This window comes from Xyrauchen texanus, chromosome 5, assembly GCF_025860055.1.
Source record: "Xyrauchen texanus isolate HMW12.3.18 chromosome 5, RBS_HiC_50CHRs, whole genome shotgun sequence".
NCBI lineage: Eukaryota > Metazoa > Chordata > Actinopteri > Cypriniformes > Catostomidae > Xyrauchen > Xyrauchen texanus.
Window position 1 is genome coordinate 7,929,431 of NC_068280.1, and position 24,144 is coordinate 7,953,574.

The window sequence follows — 24,144 nt, forward strand, 5'->3', positions numbered from 1 at the left end:
TTATTTGTTATTTCGAAAACAAAAATAGATATCTAGGAAATACTGTCAATTTTATTTATTCTTGTTGGAAAATTGTTTATACACAAACAGAAATTCCTTAAAAAACGACCTAGATTCTAGAGTTTGTATTACAATTCAAGATTCTAGAGTTTGTATTAGAATTCAAGAGCTTAATACGTTCTATGAGATACATTTACAATAAAAATGTACAGCTTTTCTTACTTGTTATGATGAGATCTTCCCTGCCTCCTGAAGATTGTGAATGTATTATTTGTTACATTTAAAAATTGTATTTCCTTTTTTTTCTGTTTATCTCTTATTTTATTTACTTATTTCACATTGTTAATTTATTCATTTATTTATTTTACTATTTGTATACAAGTGGTGTATACATGCTATATATGTTAAGCCTTTTGGTCTTCAATAAAAATATATAAAAATAAATGTTTTCAGAGCGTGTCTGATCGTAGGACCCAACAGACCCCTGATTTTGCTTAATTTTGCACTAATAAATCGCTGTTGATTATGTTGTGTCTTTTGTACTGTTTGCAAGAATTGCACTGTTTTTGCAAAAATATGTAAAACAACATTACTAAATAAATACAATTCAGACTCAATAGATCCACTGCTCATGAATTCCTCAAGAGACGGAACCCCAGATTTTCTTGAATTTTGCTTTTGTTTATGTGCAACATTACTGCTGAAATCCGCGCTTTTTAATAGGTCCCTTATTACTATCTGAAATGCAGGACAAATATAGCATTCGCTTCCAAAAAGAGCAAACATAAGAAAGCGCGCGCTGCACGACCGTGGTGATGTCAGCGAATTTTAGGTGCCCCTCACGATGCCTGAGCAGTTGCGCTCGCCAATGAGCGTCTTCAGTGTGAATGTCCTTCATTTCACTGTCTGACACCTGAACCTGATTAATCACGGATGCCAATTTAGACTTAAAAAGAGAGAGAGAACCGAAGAAACGCATCGCTCCGGTTCGCCGCCTCTCCTCCATCGCGTGACATTCTGGAGCGTTTAAAACAACTTTTAACTGCGCGCGACATGGAGTGCCGAGTGCTGTCGATTCAGAGTCATGTCGTGAGAGGATACGTGGGGAATAAGTCGGCATCCTTCCCGTTACAGGTGAGGGCATCGTTTATAGGAGCTTCGAGACCGCGAGGAATGAGCGTGGACTAAAGATAATCATGTTAAAGACGTATGACAGCATGCTGATGTGTAAAAGAAAGGTCACATGTTCCCTCTTTCGATGGCTTGTGACATGCATGTAACTTATGTGCAATTTGATTATAGATACTTCTGCAGTAAGCATTAATCTGAACATGGATGATTTGAAGGAACTTTACAATAGAATTGCCCACTCTATGTTTGTTGCAGTGATGCACGAGGTTCAATGCTTCTACGTATAGTAACTTGGCCAAGTGATTGCCATATCAACTTACACTCGTTTGGAAATAATACGTGCATTCTCATACCTGTGACTGGCAGCATGTTAAATGGGCACAAACCCATTGCGGTGAAACCCGCAGCCAGCGACACGGCGGGTGTATTACCGATAGTGACACTGTCGTTAATCATCTCCTGAAATGATTCGGATATCATTGAATCTCTATTTCTAAAAAGACATGGCATGAAGTGAAGGATCGCGCAGCGTTCAAACGATTAAACCAGGCTTATTAGCTTTTGAATTGCTCCAGCTGTCACGCCGTCTTCAGTAGCATTTTATGAGCCCTTCTGCATGCTAGAGCTGTCTTCACACGTTTCCAAGACTGACGTCACAGCTAGGGGGGGACTCAATTACAGCAAAATCGATTCGTGACATTTATTTTTTCCAACGGCTCTTCCAAGCGCGCCAAAATAGCGCGCGCTCTTGCTTTGCTTATCACGCAACAGTTGAAGTTCTAATCAGACGTTCGATGTTTAAACTTTTAGTCCGCGTGTTTCGGTGGGTAGAATGATTTAGAATTGGGTTAAACGATGTTAAGTACCTGATTGTCTTCGTTTCTGCCACAGACCACAGTGATTTTTGCATTTCTGGTTCAAAAGCTTTTATGTATGCGATACTTTCTGAATGAACTGCTTTCATAAATGCAATGTTTCTTTGTCAGGTTTTGGGGTTTGAAGTGGATTCCATCAATTCCGTTCAGTTCTCCAACCACACAGGTAGGCTGTGCTGACTTAAATAACTTTCTGCTGACAAATTTAGTTAAAAACAGTGGTTGCCACAAAAAAAAATATCATTAAAATTGTGTATTGTAAATAATGAATTATTCTTAAAATAATTAAGAAATAAAATAATGCAAATGGGGCAACAACAAAACCTTGGTGTCCCCTTCAAAAATTGCTCTTGAGAATTGTTGTTTATTGTCCTGCGCCACACTGCGTCTTAAAGCATTTTCCAAATATTTCTTGTCCACACTGAAATGTATGAAAACGCTTAAATCCCATTGCTTAAAATTGCTGTTCCATGTACGGTCTGAAATGAAATCGTTCCATCAACGGGCAGCAATTTCGAGTGAACTTCCCTTTACTTTGTACAACCTTCACACTGCATTCCTTCAAAGGAATAGTTCACCCAAACATGAAACTTCTCCTCATTCACTTACCCTGATGCCATCCCAGATTTGTATGACTGTCTTTCTTCAGTAGAACACAAATGAAGACTTTTAGAAGATGGTGCTCTCTCAGGTCCATGTAATGGAAGTACAAGGGTGCCAGCACTTTGATGGTCCAAAAGTCATATTTTGGGAGCAATAAAGTAATCCACTAGACTCCAGTTGATAAGTGAATTTCTTCTGAAGCAAATCAATGTTTTTGAAAAAAATAAATGTATAGTTAAAACATTATCAACTTTAAAGTTAAGTGAATGAGAATTATCAGTTTTTGGTGAATTAATCCTTTAACAACTCTATCAAATAAACCATAGAGGAAAAATGTGTTTTCAAACTAGAGTATTAGTGTGGACGTGGCGTTGGATACTGATTTTGTGAGGCCAAAAAAAATGCGGCTTTTAAAGTGTTGCAGAAGCATAATTTAGCTGAGTGTCATTGATGAATTTAAAGTGTTGTCATAACTCATCTTTTCGCCTCTTGACCTTTTTTCCAACTCAAGCTAGAAAACCATCACCTTGTGTTTAGGGTTGGGAATCACCTGGTTATCGATTAGTTTGTGTGCTGTACAAACAAACAAAGCACCTAAGATTATATGCATACTAATACATTTTTATTTGAATATGCATTAATTTTGCAACATTTTGGCCTTCTGTACGCACTGAGATGCCTTTTTTTTTTTTTTTTTTTTTTTTTTCCCAACAGAAAACACTCCAAAGTGGATAAAATGAAAACGCTGTCATACGACTTTTTTTTTTTTTTTTTTCGTACCCATGTTAACAGGTTAGAGCTTTTACACTGCACGCGGATGCAGTCCGTTGATCCGTTCCAGTTGCGGTGTGTATACAGCAGTGCAGCGACGGTTTCCGCACCGTCTGTTTTTGCTGTGCTGCACCGCACTGAATTAAAGTGGCAGTGCATTGTTCACATTAAAATAGACCTAGATTATCAAGAAACCGTAATTTCATCATATACGCATAATTTCAGTTAATGTGTTCTACAGTTACTAAATTACAGGGTTGAGGAAAAACAAGTGTTTTAGTAGATTTAGCATTGTGGTGTGGACCGGGAATATGGTGATATTCGATTATGATGTATTTGTTGTCATATGAGACATGTGATCCATTCAATCAAGATGGCGGCCCGTGTTGTACCAGCATTGTTGTGCCTGATATTCACTTTAATAGCTTTTGTTAAAGATAAATGTTAATTTGTACAACCTTCACATTGCATTCCTTCAAAGGCGACGAGAAGCGTACTCGGAATTGCTCTCTGGCATTGGAACACGAGGACATAGAAATTATTATTTTTTTTTTTTTTAAACCGCTTTCACAATAAGGGCATTTTAAGCATTCAAGAAATTTCAGCATGTACAAGCAACTTTTGGAAAGCCAAAACGCTATTTTCAAATGTTTCCCTATTAATGCAGACATGGCCTAAGTGCAGTGGTGGCTCCTGAAAATTCTCTGGGGGCAATTTTTCTGATAATGATTAAGGTGACCCATTCAATGGGTACCGATTTCCCCTGTAGCTACATAAGTTACAGGTGGAAAGCAATATAAGAAATTAGCATCCAGGAGCCTTCATAAGCAAAAATGACATGGCTCCGCAATTAATTATTCGTATTTAATCCATATTGTATATATGTACATATATGGCATTAATCCAATGTTGTGTGATGTAAAATAGCTAAACCGGACATTTTTAAAAAGATATGTCCAGCAACAACATGGACAGGGGCAGCATATAAGTCAATACCATAAGCATTTATTGACTTGATCTCGACTTAGTTTGCTTTTGTAAGCCAATACTTTTATCACAGTACAACTGATCATGGGTGTTCTTTCACATTCCTCAACACTACCTAAACAATCTGCATTTCCATAAACAAATGAAATATCAGCTGAAAATACAAGTAGACAAATTGTTGAGAGAAGTGGATCTCTAGAACTACATTTTCTGGAATGTAGGATATCACCAGAGTGCTACTTAATAAAAGCAAAGTAACGTTGTCCAAAATAAGTGAACGAACAAGTGAGGCTTGACCTGGTGTGGTCCGTGCATCTTGGCTTTACACATTGAAGACCAAACCAGAATGATGAGGTGCTGCCAAGTTTAACTAAAGAATTCTGATATACACATTAATTACTTTCTTCAAAAATGCCTCATGGAGGAATTGGAAATATGTGCACCAGAGCATAATTCACAACAAGTGAGCAGGGGGCTTTTGATAGAGGCTACTGAAAACATTGACGCAAGGGGTGTGTGTGTGTGTGTGTGTGTGTGTGTGTGTGTGTGTGTGTGTGTGTGTGTGTGTGTGTGTGTGTGTGTAAAGAGACAGACAGGGAGAGAGGCTACATTATTTGTACTGAAACTGCTCTTCTCTCTTTCAATGCTGCAAAGCGGTCAATGACTTTCTCATTGAAATCAGGCATGTTGAGGACAAGTTCCCTCTCCATGGAAAGCATGGCCAGTGCATTCAGACGTTCCTGGCCCATTGAATTTCGCAGGAATGTCTTAGCTCGTGTCAAAGTTGAGCAACATCTCTCAGCTTCAGCTGTTGTCATAGGAGTAGTTATGAGGATGTTCAACAGAGTCCCAGTCTCAGAGAATGTCTCCTGGAGGTTGTAGCTCATGAGAACCTGGTACAGTGCACCACAGCAGCCCTTGAATTCAGGATTCTCATAGATCAGAGTTCTGTCTTGAGATTTGCCTTGTTCAGCATGGGGTATGCGTTCACAGTGGTATTCAGAGCCTCATCAGGAAATGAATGGCAGTACCTTTCAAACATATCTGCTAGCAGGAAGGTAGCACTCACAAGGTGGCCAGTGAAAGAGAACCTTGCTTTGGTGTGATCCAGGATGGTGTTGCAGACCTCTTCAGAGCCTCTGTTTCTCCTCTTCTCTCAAAGCCATTCTGGGTCTTTTGGCTCCTGTTGCTACTTGCAGCTGCTGTTGAGAGGAGTCCTGATGGCAAACAGAACAATGTGTTTGTTAGGCTATGTATAGTACTGTAGTCTATGTGATGCACAGTTATATGCAACTTATCTACGTATAGTACAAGGATTTCATCTCAACTTAAAATGGGCAGGGATGCATGAAGTCTTTAGTGTTTAAGTTAGCCTTGTGTCTCACCTAGCCTGGATGTTCAGCACAGTATATAAAGTGAGCTAGATTAAACCACTGGCCATATTCTTATTATATAATGTAATCTTTAACACCAATTCAGTCTCCTTTCATGCATTCATTTTCAAATGACAAATCTCTGCTTTGAGAAGGATCGAATTATATTGTTACCTTATACTTTATGGCCTGCACACTGCTTGTGAAGTTGTCGAGGGCACATTTGATGAAGACAGCATCGATGTCCTTCTTGTGGTATGGAGTATTGACGTGGGGCTTGGTTTTGAGGAAAAAGCCACAGGAAAAAAATGAAATCTTCATGTAGCATCCTCACGTAGCCAGATGCCTCACTCACGGTGGGCTGGTCAAATGAACCCAATGAACCCGACCTGATGGCTTCAAAACTTTGTATGAGGTCGTCTCGATTCTCATAGACTGTGTTCACGACTCCGCTATTGAAGTTCCACCGTGTGGATTAAGTTCTGGGCAGTCTTCGTGCAACAGTCTGGTCAAGAATGCTGGTCCGTTTGGGTGACCGCGAAAAAAAAAAAAAAAAAAAGTTGCAATTCCGCTCCGATCGGAAAAGAAAATGTTAACTTTTTTTTTTTTTGATGCGAGAAGTAGCTTGCTGCATGATCAAATTCAGCTGATGCGCATAGCAATGCACATAATGGGCGTTCTTGAAATGCTCACGCACTTTTTGCTGCACACCAGCCTTCTCTCCCCTCGTCACACTGGCTCCATCGTAAGCTTGCGCAATAAGTTTGACTTTCTCGTCGTCGGCAAAAAGACCGTTCAGTCTCTCAAAGCACACTGGCAATTGAGATTGAGGTTGATTCCGAGATGGGAAGAAACTCAAGGCGTTCCTGCACTTTATTGTTTGTATCGCTGTACCTCCGCACCAGCTGTGTCTGTGTAGAAACATCAGTGGTCTCGTCAGCTTGTATGGCTACGAAGTTCGCCAACTTCACCTCCTCAAATATCTTCCCTCACGACCGCTAGCATACACTTCAGTAGCTCGTTTTGAATTGTCTTTGATGTGCCCTTAAACTTTTGTATTTAAGATGCTCCTAAAACACCATCTAACTGTGCCACAAAGTTGACCAGTCCAAGAAAAATTCCAGGGATGGTGGAGCCCTCAGTTTCATCTTTGCCTCGCAAAGCTAACTCAAACACTCCGCAAAACTTCACGCACTGGATTAGCCGGTTGAGAATGTGACGGACAGCTATCCTGTATTCCTCATCAAGTTGAGTGGCAATTTTCACTCTCCCCAAAGCAGACAGTCTCAAACAGCTATCCATGTGGGTCTTTGACAGCTCATGTTTCTTTCTTTTCTGAAAAATGGTGCATGTCTGTTACACCAGTCGCTGTCCAAGCAGTGCTGTCTGCCGAGCCGCCTTCAGGGTGAACGAGTAGGCAGGGGTAGCAGAAGAAAAAAAATCCCTCCTTTTCCCTTTTGGCAGTGCGTTGCCCATATCCCCCTAATGAACACCCCGCCCCTGCCTAAGTGTATAAACGTGCTTGCGTTTTAGAGCTTTCAATCAACTTTTATAAAAAAAAAAAACATGCCTTAGTGCGGCTTAATGAAGAGCAGAATTCTCATCTGCTTTTAGAATAACCCATTCCTAAGCTTTTTAGGTGTGTGTGTGTGTGTGTGTGTGTGTGTGTGTGTGTGTGTGTGTGTGTGTGTGTGTGTGTGTGTGTGTGTGTGTGTGTGTGTGTGTGTGTGTGTGTGTGTGTGTGTGTGTGTGTGTGTGTGTGTGTGTGTGTGTGTGTGTGTGTCAGTCACACACACCTAAAGGATTATTAGGAACACCATACTAATACTGTGTTTGACCCCCTTTCGCCTTCAGAACTGCCTTAATTCTACGTGGCATTGATTCAACAAAGTGCTGAAGGCATTCTTTAGAAATGTTGGCCCATATTGATAGGATAGCATCTTGCAGTTGATGGAGATTTGTGGGATGCACATCCAGGGCACGAAGCTCCCGTTCCACCACATCCCAAAGATGCTCTATTGGGTTCAGATCTGGTGACTGTGGGGGCCATTTTAGTACAGTGAACTCATTGTCATGTTCAAGAAACCAATTTGAAATGATTAGAGCTTTGTGACATGGTGCATTATCCTGCTGGAAGTAGCCATCAGAGGATGGGTACATGGTGGCCATAAAGGGATGGACATGGTCAGAAACAATGCTCAGGTAGGCCGTGGCATTTAAACGATGCCCAATTGGCACTAAGGGGCCTAAATTGTGCCAAGAAAACATACCACCACCACCACCACCAGCCTGCACAGTGGTAACAAGGCATGATGGATCCATGTTCTCATTCTGTTTACGCCAAATTCTGACTCTACCATCTGAATGTCTCACCAGAAATCGAGACTCCTCAGACCAGGCAACATTTTTCCAGTCTTCAACTGTCCAATTTTGGTGAGCTCTTGCAAATTGTAGCCTCTTTTCCTATTTGTAGTGGAGATGAGTGGTACCCGGTGGGGTCTTCTGCTGTTGTAGCCCATCCGCCTCAAGGTTGTGCGTGTTGTGGCTTCACAAATGCTTTGCTGCATACCTCGGTTGTAACGAGTGGTTATTTCAGGCAAAGTTGCTCTTCTATCAGCTTGAATCAGTCGGCCCATTCTCCTCTGACCTCTAGCATCAACAAGGCATTTTCGCCCACAGGACTGCCGCATACTGGATGTTTTTCCCTTTTCACACCATTCTTTGTAAACCCTAGAAATGGTTGTGCGTGAAAATCCCAGTAACTGAGCAGATTTGTGAAATACTCAGACCGGCCCGTCTAGCACCAACAACCATGCCACGCTCAAAATTGCTTTCCCATTCTGACATTCAGTTTGGAGTTCAGGAGATTGTCTTGACCAGGACCACACCCCTAAATGCATTGAAGCAACTGCCATGTGATTGATTGATTAGATAATTGCATTAATGAGAAATTGAACAGGTGTTCCTAATAATCCTTTAGGTGAGTGTATAATGCTATCAGTATTCCGAGCATTTCTCCATATGTGAGACATATCCAGAAGACCTACAGAGGTTTTTTTAACTAGGCGTTCTTTATATTACGGATGCGCAGAACTATAAATTTTCATAAACTACTAGTCAGTCAGTTGTTTGAACTAGTTGAAAAGTTGTTGACAAATAATGTTTTTGTTCCCGTTACCCTGATCCGATGCATTTCAGTGGGATATACAGATTCTAAACGCAGCACTTCAACATGTTACATACTGATATTCAACAAATCAATGGGCTGAATAACTAAAACATTATATTGCACAACTTTCAAAATAAATAAGAGATTAAAGAAATGGGAGTGATGGTGTAGTAGTGGTCTAAAGCACATAACTGGTAATCGAACCAGCGACCTTCTGATCCCCACAGCCACCACCATTGTGTCCTTGCGCAAGGCACTTAACTCCAGGTTGCTATGGAGGGGATTCCATGTAATAAGGGCTCTAAGTCGCTTTGGATAAAAGCGTCTGCCAAAATGCATAAATGTAAGAGATTAAAAATACTTATGCACATCTTGAACACTGAATGTAGAGCTTCAAGTAGGTATCGTTGCAGCCTGGAGACCTCAATGTGTGCGGATTCTCTAAATGAGGGCAGAGTTCCCCAAAAGGGGTTGCACCAATTTCAAAAGTGTGAATGTTAGGGAAAGTGTGAGGTTATATCTTTAATGCTGATTTGGAGCTCTCATCCCTTTTTGGAGCTATGATTGTAGTTATACCCTTCTCCTGCTTCAAGGCGAACCTCGCTGCTCATTCAAAAGTGCAGAACTGCAACAGTGCCAATATGATATTCTATGTAGAGCTCTGCGATCGTCAGATGGGGGGTGGGGGGGTGTGCGCCATGCAGTCATGGGGCGTTGGCATGATGCGATGCATTTGTCTGTGTTCCACAACTTCTTTCGGGTCCTTGAATAACGTATAACTTGCAAGTAAGGGCAGCTGGTGGAGTTTCTGGTGCCGCCTAGGGCGTAGTAGGCATGTATGGCGTGGCGGTACTGTGGGTACATATATAATTTATTTTTTTTTTTTTTCCTGCAACTATTTAAGCAGCGTCATACAATACTCAGTCTTTAATCTCTTCAAAGCATCTAACAAATACATTTACATTCCGATACATTACTCACAGCAGAGGATTTAATGTCCGACAGTGATTTTATTGAGATGTATTGTTAAAGCGGCGCTTTGATGTGCTGCTGATCAGCAGCACATCAAAGGACTAGACCTAAAGCATTAAAGTAACAAATCCTCTTACAGGGTTCATTGTGCTGCCTATTATTCACTGATAAGCACAGCAAGTTGTCATCCTGCAAAAATGTTCCAAGAAGATGCGTCTCTAAATTTGTTTTAAATGTGTCCCCACTAAAAATATTAATGTTAGTCTATCCCACTTGATGACTAGTCAATTACTCGACCAACCTGACACATCCTTACTTCAAATTCCAAGAAATGTGTTCCTTGTGTGTTCGGATGTGGTTTGTTAACCCAGAGCTGGTATACACCCTGTTGCATTTATCTGTCACCGCTAAACTTCCCAAACATTGATGCAGGAATGACCTCTCGGACTCAAATTTCAAACCAAACAAGTGGAGTAACCCTGACTGGTCTCGGATCAGTAGTCAAAACCGCACGTGGCACAACCCACTCTAGGCTGTTGCCCAGTTACTGGCGCCTCCTTCGCTCGGCTAGTCTCTTGTCCTCAGGGCTATAACGTTGTCTTTAGCCACTTGAGTTTGTTTTTATGGAATCATTTAAGCTTGTTGAGGAAGGCAGACTTAAAACACTGCTGACTTTAATATTTTCCAACTGGCAGCCATTATCAGCTTGGTTATCAGAGTAGCAGGGGTCTGAGCACTTCACTCTGGAGAGCAGTAGAAGGATTTTATTTGGATTTGTGGTCTAATGGAAGCTCCCAAAATTCTGTGTTTCATGGAAAATAAAGGAATATGCTGTCAATGTCATGTATTTATACAACATTGTATAACTGGAGATGGTAGGCAGAATGTTGGTCTCTGTCACCATTTCACTTTTATTGCATTTTGTTTTCCATACGATGAATGTAAATGGTGACTGGCATTTTCTTACCCTACCATTTTGCTTGTCTCATTTTGTGTTCCATGCAAGAAAGTCAATGGTTTTGGAACATTATGACAATTCCAATGTAGTGTAAGTGATAGAATTTTCATTTTTCAGCTAACTATTCCTTTTAAGCCTGGATTTGTATGTGGAATGAGTCTACAGCGGTCCCATCAGCATTGTTTTCAACACCAATAATTGTAGTCACTTTGAAGTGGCTGGAGTAAGTATTGGCAATCAGAGACCAACACTATGAAGAAATGCCTTTTTGTTTTTAAGAATCATTGCTTAGAATAAATAAAATAAAGAAATAAAAATAAACAGTACTACATTAAATACATTTTGTATGTGGTTATTGTCTCCCGTGCTGAAAAGACCAGCAGGGTTGCTCACCAGCATATGTTTTGGATGCTGGTTGCCCAATCAAGCTTCATCAGTAATGTTTTGCTGGTGAACCGCATGGCTATTGCTGATCTTCCAACTAGACCAAACTGCACTAACCAGCACAAGCCATTATGGAACTGCATTCATGATGGTCTAAGCTGGCCTTTTAAGCAAAGTCCATGAGTGTTTCTGAACACAAGACAGAGGCCATGTATGGCATACTTCAATACAACTCGAAGTATGCATATTGCATAATGTGCACTGTATGCACAGAATACCCGGATGAACAACTGCGTTTGGCAAAATGAGCATTAGAGGCTACAACTGAGCTTGTAGTGTGGAACACAACTCTTATGCGTTTGACTAATCTTCCATTTTTAGTGTGATGAATGAACTTAATGTCAGCCACAATTAAGGCATTTTTACACGTTTATTAAAAATGAAATAACTTTATTTCCACGATAATAACTGGACCACACTCGTTGGCATGTGTTGAGGTCATGATCTGTAGTGTACTATTTAAAATGTTCATTGTGTTATGTTTTACTAACTAATTTAAAAATACGTTTTTATTTGTTCCTGTTAGGTTTTTAAAACTAAATGATACAGCTATAATATAACTACATGAGAGCTACTCTATTTATTAACAGACTTTTGCTGGAAAACATTGGCATACAAAGTAAAACATTACTTATTGATTTCTTATATTTAACCCAATTTTACTGCGGTTTCATCACTAGTCACTCACAATTTTGACGAAACCTCATCTACAGTATGTTAAGATACTGTTACCTTGTTGACCAGTTAAAATATATGAACAATTAATGATCAAACATAATTTGTAGTAACGATACTGCACTGACCTATCAAGTGGCCATAAACTCTCACACTGTCCCCAGGCCAATGGGTCATCCTTATCATTAGACAAGTTTCCACTTTTGCGCCAAATGAGGGCATGCAGGGCCTGTTGTGTCCCCGATATGACTTCCAGTGCTTCATGCCTCCTGGGGCCAACAGCTAAGCACCTTTTTGGCCTGCGATTACACTTGGGCCTGATTGTGACTTGGTGTGAAATAAGTACCTGCATGATGTGTAGGAGAAACTATTTGGATTAGAGGTTTAGATGTGTTTCCTGCAGAGAGGCATTGCAGAAGTGCCGCAGTAGAAAATGATGATGATGATGATGATGACGACAGAAGCCGGTCTTATCACAAAGATTCCCCTTTGCAGTCGTCTTTCTCGCCAGAACACACACCCACACAGACTACTGTGTGACTTTTTCGTCCAGCCCCTCAGGCTTTCCTCTGTCCTGTTTCTTGGCAACAAGAAACACTGTGTGACTAGCTTGGTGACTCACCTGAATTGTGACATCACCGCTCCCGAAGCAACAGTAATGGCCTCTGACGAAACCGTGGCGCTTCTGTACAACGCGCAGATGGACTAGCAGTTGTGTTTTTAAGTGTGACCATGGTCCGTCTCCAGATGAGATCTTCATACTTGCAGCTCATAGCCACTGATGATAAATGACTATCATCATAAAGGACTTATCAGTTTTCATTCTCCTTACATGACAACTGGATCTCTACATATGATTTTTATTGTTGCTGAGTCTTTGTGCTTGAATTTTGATCTTTTTATTATCTAGGTTACTCTCATTGGAAGGGACAGGTATTAACTGCAGATGAGCTCCACGTCCTATATGAAGGGATCAAACTGAACAGTGTTAACCACTATGACTATGTACTAACAGGTGAGTTTCAATGCATTTCCATAAATTTCTTTCACACTGCTGTAGATAATCTATTCATACATGCATCTTGTATTGAACCCATTGTCTTCATAAAAAAAAAAGTGCATTCTTGAACTTGTTTAAATCTGTACATAATTCAGAACACAACACGCATCATTTCAATGATGTTTTCAAAAAACATCATGCATTATAGGTATTACAGTTAAGTTTTGTTAAAGTGATCATTGTGTAGTTTGTGAATACAATTTGTATAATTGTATCTAGAACCCCTGTGAGCAAGCCAAAGGTGACCGTGGCAAGGAACAACTCCATAAGATGATGGTTAATGGTGAAAAATAACTGTGGGAGCCAGTTCCCCTCTGCTTAACCAGCATGAATATAATGCCAATATTAGTTATTTATGTGCAGGTCATGGTTTAAGATTAGGGAACCCTTAAAATCAAGTGTTTAAAAAAAAAAAAAAAAACTATGAACCGTAATATTAATGTCTTTTGAAGTCCATCCTGGATTAACTGCAGAAGTTCACAGATGCATTGTCCTTTTGTTAGTTGGCTGAAGGCTTTTGTTGGCAATTAATATTTAGTCTATGGATTCCATTTTAAGAGTCCATAAATGGGCAAAGGTGAAACCGGCAGAGATCAGTGAGGTGCATCACAGTTCAACTGGCAGGTCTTGTTCGGTGGGGTCCATCCTAAATCCAAGGTTCAGGCAGTGGCATATGAAGAATCCAATGTCTTACAGTTGGAATTGGCATCAGTTCATCCTCTGAAGTCAATTATAAAAGACTGAAGGGATGTCTGGCTCTCTCCGGCTGCATTTAGTCAATTAGTGTTTTGGTAAAGAGATCTCTTTAGTAGCTTTGTTTTTTAAATCAGTTTTTCTTCCTAAATTATTTGTTATGGTGTTTGTGTTTGGTAGTTCTGGAAACAGGCACAGTCTCTATATGATATCTAGTTGATACAGACTGTGTTGTGACCTGTGACATCTCAAGTCAGCTAGCAGATGTTTGGATTAACCAGTTTGTCTGCATCCTGACATGGGCCCCAATTAGTCAAATACTATCACTATTAAGGCTATGAGCCAAATTACTAGAGGAGAGCGCAGCTTCTCTGGAGGGAGAGTGTGTCTCTTTTGCGGGTAAGGTCTATCCCAAAAACTTCCAATTTCTATAAATGCTATCCTATACCACTCAGACATCCAGCCATTCAGTGACACTAATTTACTATAAACAGTTACCACGATGAGCAGGATGGGGGCCAAAGCATTTTACAGTGTTTTACATGGTTCTTGCAAGTTTGCACACCTCTGTAACATTATCTGTAGTGATCTCTGACTGGCGAAGCCGGACATTGTTAGTGCCGTCATGAATAACGATTTAAAAATCTACATTTAGCACTAGCCAGCACTTTTAAATTTGATCTGATGTCAGACACCCGAGCCCTGGAAATGCATTTAACAATGGTGGCTGGAGTCTATATCCACGTTCCTTACAAGAGAATCACAAACGCACAAAAAAAAGCACTTTGGCTGAACATGATTCAATCATGGACAGTGGTTCCACGTTATTGAAAGTTCTCTTAACAAAACGGAATCAATTTAATCCCAATAAATCTGACTCTGTAAAACTAACTTGACCAACTGGCGCTTGTTTAACTTGACCGATTCTTCTAAAAATCTTGTGTACAAGAGGAAAACCGTCATGCACATCTGGATATATATGAGGTTCAGTAAATGAGAGGTTTTGAGTGCACAGCTATATTAAAAAAAAAACAGCAGCTGAGATAATGACTTTGGCATTGTCTGTCTTCTGACTGCCATAATTCACTCTAAATTTTCTCTTATGGAAAGTCTTCAAAATAAAATGGTGGGATTTTTGCTATTGTTTTCAATTGGAAGACAAAAATAACATGTACTGCGTTTCCCCAGTTACTGCTGTAGAAGTTTACCCCACTATACAGAACGATACTTCTGCTTTCCAAAACAGGAAATGCTAGAAGGTCCATTCTTGACAGTTTAGCAGTAACCTTTTCAAATGAAACATTTTAGTGCACAAATGGCACTGTCCAGACAATGACCTTTGCACTTATGCTGAGTAATACTATATTACTATAAAAATTTAGAAAAACCATTGATCATCAGTCACTTATTATTATCCCCCTCAATTCCCAATGCGTTAAGTCCTTGTGTTTCGTAGTGACCTCAATCCATGTAGCGGAGGACGAGTCTCCGTCCCCACGGAGTGCAAGAACCACACAATATAGTGACCACGAGGAGATGACCCCATGTGACCCTACCCTCCCTGGCAACTGGGCCAATTTGGTTGCTTGGGAGACTTTGCTGGAGTCAATCAGAACGCCCTGGATTCAAACTTGCGACTCCAGGGGTGGTAGTCAGTGTCAATACTCTTGAGCTACCCAGCCCACAGCATTTTTAGTCCTAGCAGAAAGGGCTTTCTCAATTTGCCCTGGCACAAATCCAGAGCCAAATATTCAAGAGTCAAGCCTTTCAGAAGAAGATTTAAGTTTTTGGTAAGACAACAAATGTAAAACATGCTCCTCTGTGTTGCTGTAGGTTACACTAGAGATACATCATTTCTGGAGATGGTAGTTGATATTATACAAGAGCTGAAGAGGGCCAATCCTAACCTTGTATATGGTAAGTCTCTCTCGTAAACCGCTATACAAAACCAGTTGAAAATTTGGGCATGCCTACTCATTACTATTTTCCAAATTTTAGAATAATAGATGAGGAAGAATAAGTCATCTTAACTATGAATTAACACAAATGAAAATATGTAGTAACCAAACACTTATATTTTGGCTTAAAGTCACAACTCAAATACAGTGTGTCCCAAGCTTTTGACTGGTAGTGTACATGCATGGATAACATTTCATAAACGTGTATATTAGACTTGCCACAGTATCTTAATTTTCACACGTGTGCCTTTTTATTAACAAAGGCTACAAAACATTAGCAGCAGAACTAAGAACAAAAAATGTCATTTGAGCAACACTTTAATTTTAAATATATATTTTTTAATTATAACAAAACTGAACAATGTATGCTTAAAGTATTTAACACTTCTATAAGATTTGCTTCAACTTTTGAAACTTTTTTTTAAAGTTTACCAAGTAATAAAAAACAAAACTTAAACAAGCATACAATAGAATGCACATTAGTTTGGAAATAGTTTTTTATTCAAAGTGCTCTTAATAAAGTGGCATTTTGCCTTTTTTCTTCATGATAAGAAATGCATATGGAGAGATATTATGATTTTAAATAAGTTTTAATTTAGCTGCTTTAAGTCTCCATGGTCGAAAGACGAGCGTCCCAGAGGCAGAGTCCCATCCGGGTGCAGTTTCAATCTCTTCCCCTTAGATCGGGACATTCGCGCAACTCTGAGGCACCGACCACACAGAGAAATGCCAGTTTCTGAGTTTATAGGTATTCACATGATCTGCTTTTGTATTTAAACTTTAATAAAGCAATAACGCATTAAATATAACTGCATTTAAGATGTAACGCTGGGATGTTTCTTTAAAGAGCTCCGCCTCCGCTTATTCCACAGCGATACATGCTTCTGATGGTGTGTGTTTTTTTTTTTTTTTAATCATTCCCTAATACTTTAGGATCTACATAAAATAAACTGAAAGTTTAGAGTGCATCTGGACTATCGGTGTAATTCTTCCTCCATCAGGTGTGAATGGCTGCTCTCGCGCATCATCGTTACAGTGATTTCATGTTACGTTAAATGAGAAAACGGCTATTCGACAAGAACATTTTTCTCGTCAATTTTGTATTTTCGACGATTTAGATAATGTCGACTAAACGTTTCAGCTCTAATGCAAATGATAATAAGCTTTTAAACTCACCTGCCTTATTTGCTTGAATAAATCCGTGTGTCATCTTTTGCTTGTTGTGAGCGTTCGAAAGTTCCTGCCTCTGCATGGGTACCGGTTAGACTCTGTACCCCGGTACATTCAGAAATTCTGGTATCGTGAATAATTTTGTTTGAGTACTGACTTGGTACCGGTATTTTTGACAACACTAAACCAAACATCCAAATCTTTTGGCAGATTTGCAAACCATTTTATTGTCCGCTCTCCACACTTTTGCCTCATGTTTTCATCTGTTCATAATGTGATCTCTGTTTTGAGCGTATTTTGAGTGAGTTGTAGCTCTTGACCCCCCTTTGCCCTTCCCATCGTTTCCCGCCTATTTGAACGATTGGTGCTGAACTAGGGTGGTTTCATGACTCTTAAAACTTATTGTAAATTATAACCAAATTTTCTCTTTCTTTAAAGTTTGTGACCCTGTCCTAGGTGACCATGGTTCAATGGTAAGCTTTCCTGAACTTTGAGACTGAGTGAAATATTTAAAAGACTACAAAGCATTTAATGATTAAAAATTTGTGGTGTGGACAAGTTCATTACACAGGATTTAGAATTTGCAACAAGGTGACATTTTCATTGCACTTATCCAGCTTTTTTTTTTTTTTGCAGTATGTTCCTCAGAATCTACATCCCGTGTACAAGAATAAAGTGGTACCAGTAGCTGATATTATCACACCAAACCAATTTGAGGCGGAGTGAGTAGAATGTATTTGCTCTGCTACTGTGTGTGCGTGCGTGTGTCATCTGGATGATTCATTGCTGCAAATATCAAACCTGTAACCCCTCACTGTCGCATAAGATTGCTGATGAAATGGTGGCAGTTTAGTGGCCTCTGCTGGTCCATGTTGTCTTTACACTGACATTGTCACTCGCTGCTGCTGCTCAAATCACACTGGTGGATAATACTCTTCTAAACAATGTCCAAATCAAATTTTTCAGGTTGTTGACTGGTAAGAATATCAGCACAGAGAAAGATGCTGTTGAGGTGAGCTTTGGTACACACAAAGACAAACTCTCTTTGCAGAATGCAGACTTGCAAACAAGTAGGGCAACAATATTTGATGCAAATGATCTGCAATAATCCTTTTGATTCCCTTTGATTTATGTGCATTTGGACATTTTGGAGTTATCTACAGTATCATCTTAAACTATTGTTAACTTGAAATAGCTTTTTGATGTTTGTTCGTTTGTCTCAAAGCAAACTCTGGCATATGCTGGTTATGTTTACTGGTCTTGGTGAAGTTCTTGTGTTTGTGTGTTCAGGTGATGGACCTGTTGCATAAGATGGGTCCAGACACTGTGGTCATCACCAGCTCTGATCTGCCCTCGCATCTCGGGGACAGATTCTTGGTGTCTCTTGGCAGTCAGCGTGTTTGTAAGTATGTGTATGTACTTTCTGTGAAACTCAATTTTGCTGTCAAACTGCTGAAGAGTGGAAGATAACATCACCGGATGTTGGAATTGTCAGAAGCCGTTGAATGCATAAGAGTTATTAATTACTTTAAATATGAAGTGTTTCAGTTGTACCACTTTGAACAGAGTCTGTTGACATTTATATGGGGAAGTCAAAGAATCTGAATGGGAATAAATGTATTTTGTGCATGTGTACACATTATTTCAGTGATGCCAGATGGTACAAGGACGACTCAGCGGATCCGAATAGATGTGCCGAAAGTAGACGCAGTGTTTGTGGGGACTGGTGATCTGTTTGCTGCTATGCTGCTGGCCTGGACTCATCATTACCCAACAGACCTGAAAGTACGCCATATATTGCATGATCACTGCATTTATGACGTAATGATCTTAATATTATTTTTTTATGGCATATTATTAGTCAGATACTAGGAGTATTGGTCTGATTTTAGGGTTAATTATACTTTAGTTTAATTATTTGAGCATATTAAAGTCTTAATCTAGTGCAGTATGTAGATTGAGTTTAAATCCTAAAATACTTTTTATTGTCTGCTATCTCTTTACATCTTTTTACTTTTGTTTCCTTGTTTCAGACGGCATGTGAGAAGACTTTCTCAGTTATGCACCATGTTATCCAGAGGACTATCTCTTATGCCCATGGTAACACATCAGCTAAAAGCTGTTTTTTTTTGTGTGTATGCTTCTGTGTGTAGAGTGGATTTAGAGAAATTGGCCCACTTTTTTGAATGTGTTCTTGAAGATAAAAGTGATCCAATTTACCTAAATTCACAAATACAGTGGCCCAAAAAGGATTTGGATATTTAACACCCTAACAATTACAGGGCTAGAAGTGTGTAATTGGTTTAAGTTTAGAATTTAAAAGTTCCTGGCTACAAAACAATCACATTTGAAAGCTTAGAATCTGAACTTTTTTTACTGAACTCCACATTTTTGGATTTGTTACATAAAACACATAATACCTGAGAACCCATGCACCACTCTGTGGTAATGTAGAAATATGAATATTAATCCTTTAAACTCGGAATGGCTTGCTGGCGGACCTGAGAATTTAAGCAAAATATTAATAACTACAACACACAGGTATCGTTTTAAAGCTTAGACACTGTACTTTTCAATGCATGTAGGCATTATGACCAAAACTGAAAAAAGGGCTTTGAAATTTGCTGGCAAATCAGAAGGGTTCCATTTTGATAATTATGCATTTCACTTATTATTGTAATCGGCAAAAACGTCAAACTGTTCAAATAGCCATTTGTCAAATGTTGTTGGAAAGCTCTCAGAGTAGAATGCAACCAGACTATTTGTTTTACACAGACAAAAATCTAGCGAGTAATGGCTAAATGCATGTCTTTGCATACATGCTACATGCAAACAGGTGTTTCTTATCAGCCGTGTTTTTGCTTGTAATGTCACAAATTAAACCGAACATAAAATGTCACATACCATTACTTGGAAGAGGGGATTCCCATTAAATGAGCCCACACACAACTGTAATCGGATGCATAGATCATTAAATCCACACAAAACAATTGATGTGCTGTCTGGCTAAAAACAAGTTAGATTTCCTGGATCAGATGACTTGATTGGAAGTGATTTAGGTTTTCCAGTGTCATAAAACACTAACCCAATTATTTTAGGATTCAGATCGCTACAACCAGAGGTGGAAGTCTCCAAATATGGGCAGATAGGATGTTTTACTTCAATTACATATGGCTTTTCTTTTTAACTATTAACAGCATTATAAACAACACCTGTACACTCTTTACTACTGTAGAGGGACTAACTAACCCCCCCCAACACCGGTTCTCTGTGAAATGCTTGCTGACTGCAGATGCAATGAGTTTCCATAATTTTTCATGGAGATAATTTGTATTAGAATGGTGATCACCTCGTTCTCATGTTACGCTGAGGTTAAACTGCACCCACTACAAATACTTCAGGGTTTTGCCATCAATTGCCTCAAGACTAATTTCTGGAGGAAATGTACAGCATCTTAAAACGTCAACCTGTTGTCTTTGACACTCCCCATATCATTTTTCAAAAAAGTTAACTGTCTGGAAAGATCTTTTAGAAATGGTCAATGCCTCACTCCTTTCAGGCACGTTTCTGCAGTCCCTGAAAACTGCAGTTGTCAAGCCCAATCTAAAAAAAAAAATAAAGAGTAATCTGTATAACTGTTAAACAACTACAGACCAATCTCAAATCTTTAGGCAAGATCATTGAAAAGGTTGTTTTCAATCAGCTGAACAAATTCTTAAACTTGATTGTCTACTTTGACTATTTCCAGTCTGGTTTCTGACCGCATCAAAGCACAGACATGCTCAATTAAAATTTGGCTAAATTCTTATTCAGGCAAAATATCAGTGCTGGTTTTATTTGCTCTCATGCTGCCTTTGACACTGACCACAACATTCTCTTAGGCAAATTGGAAAACTGGGTAGGGCCCTCTGGTACAGTCCTCAGCTTGTTCAGGTCATATCAAGAAGGGAGGGGTTACTATGTGAACATGGGCAACTATGAATCTGATTGGGCATCCATGATGGTCCACAAGGCTCAATTCTTGCACCACTGTTGTTCAACCTTTTATATGCTCCAACTAGTACAAATTATGAAAACCAAATTGCATACATAGCTATGCAGACGAAACCCAAATCTCTCGCACTATCTCCAAATGACTACAGCCACTTAGATTGTCTGTGAATTGACATTAACAGTTGGATGTGCCGAAACTTCCTTTTTAGTTAAACAACGACAATACAGAGGTCATTGCATTTGGCAAAAAAGGCCAAATTTGTGAATACAGGTGAAATGGGTGAATGCATACCTTGACTCTAAGGTTCTAAAGTCAAAAAATTAAGGAATTTTGGAGTCCGACCTCAGTTTCAGTAGTCGCATCAAAGCAATAAGTAAACCAGCCAACTATCATCTCAAAATATGAGAAGAATATGTATTCATCTCCAGAGGGGTGGACCACTACAATGGACTTCTCACTGGCCTTCCCAAAAAGACCATTATACACCTGCAGCTCATTCAGAATGCCGCTGCCAGGATTCTTGCCTGAACCAAAAAAAACAGTGCATAATTCTCCAGTCCTCATGTCTTTAAAATCAAGTCTAAATGTAACTGGAAGCCAGTGTAAAGTACTATTACTTGTTTATAAATCACTCAATGGCACAGGACCTAAATACATTGCAGATATGCTTGTTGAATATAAACCTAACAGAAATGCCAAGGGTTCACTCAAAACAAAGTGAGACAGCGTTTGGCTATTATGCCATCCGCAGCTGGAACCAGCTTCCAGAAGATGTCAGGTGTGCGCCAACAGTAGCTAGTCCAGACTGAAAACACATCTGTTTAGCTCTTCATTTTTTCACAAGCACTGTGTAACACTTACTGATTGCATTGGATCATTTTATTGCTATATACTTTTTCTTCATTTTAATAATTTTTTTTTTTTAAACACTTTGAATTGCCATGGTGTATGAAATGTGCTATATAAACCCTTTTTGCTGGAGCAGAGCAAACAGAACTTGGATCACAGACTTTTCAAAGACGAGATAAAAAGGAAATTTTAAATGGTGTTCGTCAAAAATACTTTTGGGGCAGCTGTATGAGTATATGTAAATAAGACAGATCATGATTATTTAATTGAATAACTTTCTCCTCTCTCTCGTACGGATGCACCCAGAGATGGCAGGCCCTGGTAGAAGACCCAGCCCAGCCCAGCTGGAGTTACGGATGGTCCAGAGTAAAGCGGACATAGAGGATCCAGCCATAGTGATGGAGGCCACCGTTCTATAGAGCCGCTGCCACATCTCATCCACACATCATCCTCCGCTCATAAATGCACAATGTATAGATGTTGTACATTTTTGATATGTAATGTGACATTGCCTTAGAATCTCAGCCGGAGCAAAACCGTTCCATTTCAAGAGATTCAACAGGGTACAGCCAAACAAGCCAGAGGGAGAGAGTGATTATAACATAGAAAAAAGAGAAGGGGAGAAATGAATGGGAGAGCTCATCAGCCACTCTCATTCACCCTTTGTCCTTTTTTATTACCATTTCTGTCTGTCTTCTGAAGCTCCTCAAGAACTCCTGTTCGTCCTGCACATAAAGCCCAGTCACTGACATTTCCAAACCAGGTCAGTTATGTACCTAAACTGCCATTGTTCTATTGAGGACCAAATGAACAAATTTACATCAATATGGGTTAATTTTTTTTGCATCTCCACTGTACAATTAAGAGGAACAAGGATTGAGTGTTTTTGAACACAAATCAAGAATTCTCTTGATAAGATAGATGTTGTATGGCCAAACTCCAAAATAAGCAAGGATGTTAAGTGGGTCCTTAAGACCCAAAGCACCAAATTGTGAGTCCAACATGTTTCTGAATTCTGTGTATTTTATTGTTTTTTGACCTTTTTTTTTTTTCCTCCCACAAAGGAATTTTATTTTTTTTAAGCTGCTGGAGTTTGTGACTTTTTTTTTTTTTTTGGTGAGATGTACTGTAGTAATATTTAGGCCTTGCTCATGTTTATTATTTTATTTTTTTTAAGCATAATTTAACTCATTTCGTTTTAACTGATTGTATTTGCATCAATAATCTACTTGTTTGTACAGGCAGAGAAGACTTTAAAAAGTAGTTTTAACTTTTTATTTGACAGTATTTTCATATCTTATAAGAACTGACTTGTATGAAGTCAGTTACTGGAATACTTCTTAAAAATGCCTTGAGGAAATGAGATCTGTATATGTGCTAGTCTGGTGACCTGCAACAAATTTGTCAAATTCTAGTGGCTTATGGTTGCAATGCTGTGAAATAAAAGGCAGATGAGTTAGATTTAATCAGACTTGTTCTCCTTTGTTTATTCAGTAAGGAGATTCTGATTTTCTACATTACAATCTGATTATTATTTTTAAACACTTGCTCTTCCAAAACAGTGTAATAAAAAAAAATCATCCAGGTGTTCACTCCTGATTCATTCTGGGTGAATCTCACAACATGTTCACATCACATTTCGGCCCATATATTAAATGGGGAAAAAATGTTTACTTTATATGTAGCATAAATAAAATTAAGCCAATTTTAGGACCATTAAAGGAATATTCGGGGTTTAATACAAGTTAAGCTCACTCGACAGCATTTGTTTCATAATGTTTATTACCACAACATTTTACTTCATCCCTCCTTTTAAAGCAAAAATCTGGGTTACAGTGAAGCACTTACAATGGAAGTTAATGGGGCCAGTCCATGTTTCTAAAGTAGCAACAAGACATGTTAACATGATTCAAGTGACGAAATCGCTAACCTTTTCTGTGTCAAGTTGTATCCTATTTACAACTTGGTTGCCTTGACATAACACCTTAAACCCAATGAAAAACAATGATCTAAGCAAATTGATCCCCCCCCAAAAAATAACTTGTAATATGTACCCCACTAATTTTAGTTTTTTAAAGAAAAGGAGGGATGAGTCCAAAATCTCTTTCGTGGTAATCAATGCTATGCTACAAATGCTGTCGATTGAGCATAAAGAGACCCACATGCTATCCCAGATCTGCTGAAGACATAGATTTTTAGAAGAATATTTCAGCTCTGTAGATTCATACAGTGCAAGTGAAGGGTGGCCAGATCTTTGAAGGTTCGTTAAGGAAACAAAAGTAATCCAAACAACTTCAGTTGTTCAATACATACCTTGATAACTGGGTGAGAAACATAAATATTTAAGTCCTTTTTTTTCTATAATACTATAATTCTCCACTTTCACTTCAACATTCTTTTGTTTTTGTTGATTCACATTCTTTGTACATATCACCACCTGCTGGGCAGGGAGGAGAATTTAT

General features: G+C 39.1%; 1 protein-coding gene across 1 annotated transcript; it reads left to right on the forward strand.

Annotated features, from left to right (window-relative positions):
* The first annotated feature begins 860 nt into the window (after nucleotides 1-860).
* On the forward strand, nucleotides 861-22,734 carry LOC127643494 (pyridoxal kinase-like). The gene is made up of 11 exons (XM_052126298.1): nucleotides 861-1,134; nucleotides 2,118-2,172; nucleotides 12,869-12,973; nucleotides 15,545-15,628; nucleotides 17,278-17,312; nucleotides 17,476-17,561; nucleotides 17,806-17,851; nucleotides 18,130-18,241; nucleotides 18,488-18,624; nucleotides 18,873-18,939; nucleotides 21,989-22,734. Exons 1-11 carry the CDS (start codon nucleotides 1,054-1,056, stop codon nucleotides 22,099-22,101), a joined length of 921 nt encoding a protein of 306 aa, XP_051982258.1. The 5' UTR covers nucleotides 861-1,053; the 3' UTR covers nucleotides 22,102-22,734.
* The last annotated feature ends 1,410 nt before the right edge of the window (nucleotides 22,735-24,144 follow it).

What these genes read in the sequence shown, in the direction of transcription:
- LOC127643494 (XM_052126298.1), top strand. Translation starts at nt 1,054, where the DNA reads ATGGAGTGCCGAGTGCTGTCGATTCAGAGTCATGTCGTGAGAGGATAC. An exon ending in CAATCCTAACCTTGTATATG is followed by an intron (nt 15,629 to 17,277) that starts GTAAGTCTCTCT and finishes CTTTCTTTAAAG; the next exon opens with TTTGTGACCCTGTCCTAGGT. An exon ending in CAGAGAAAGATGCTGTTGAG is followed by an intron (nt 17,852 to 18,129) that starts GTGAGCTTTGGT and finishes TTGTGTGTTCAG; the next exon opens with GTGATGGACCTGTTGCATAA.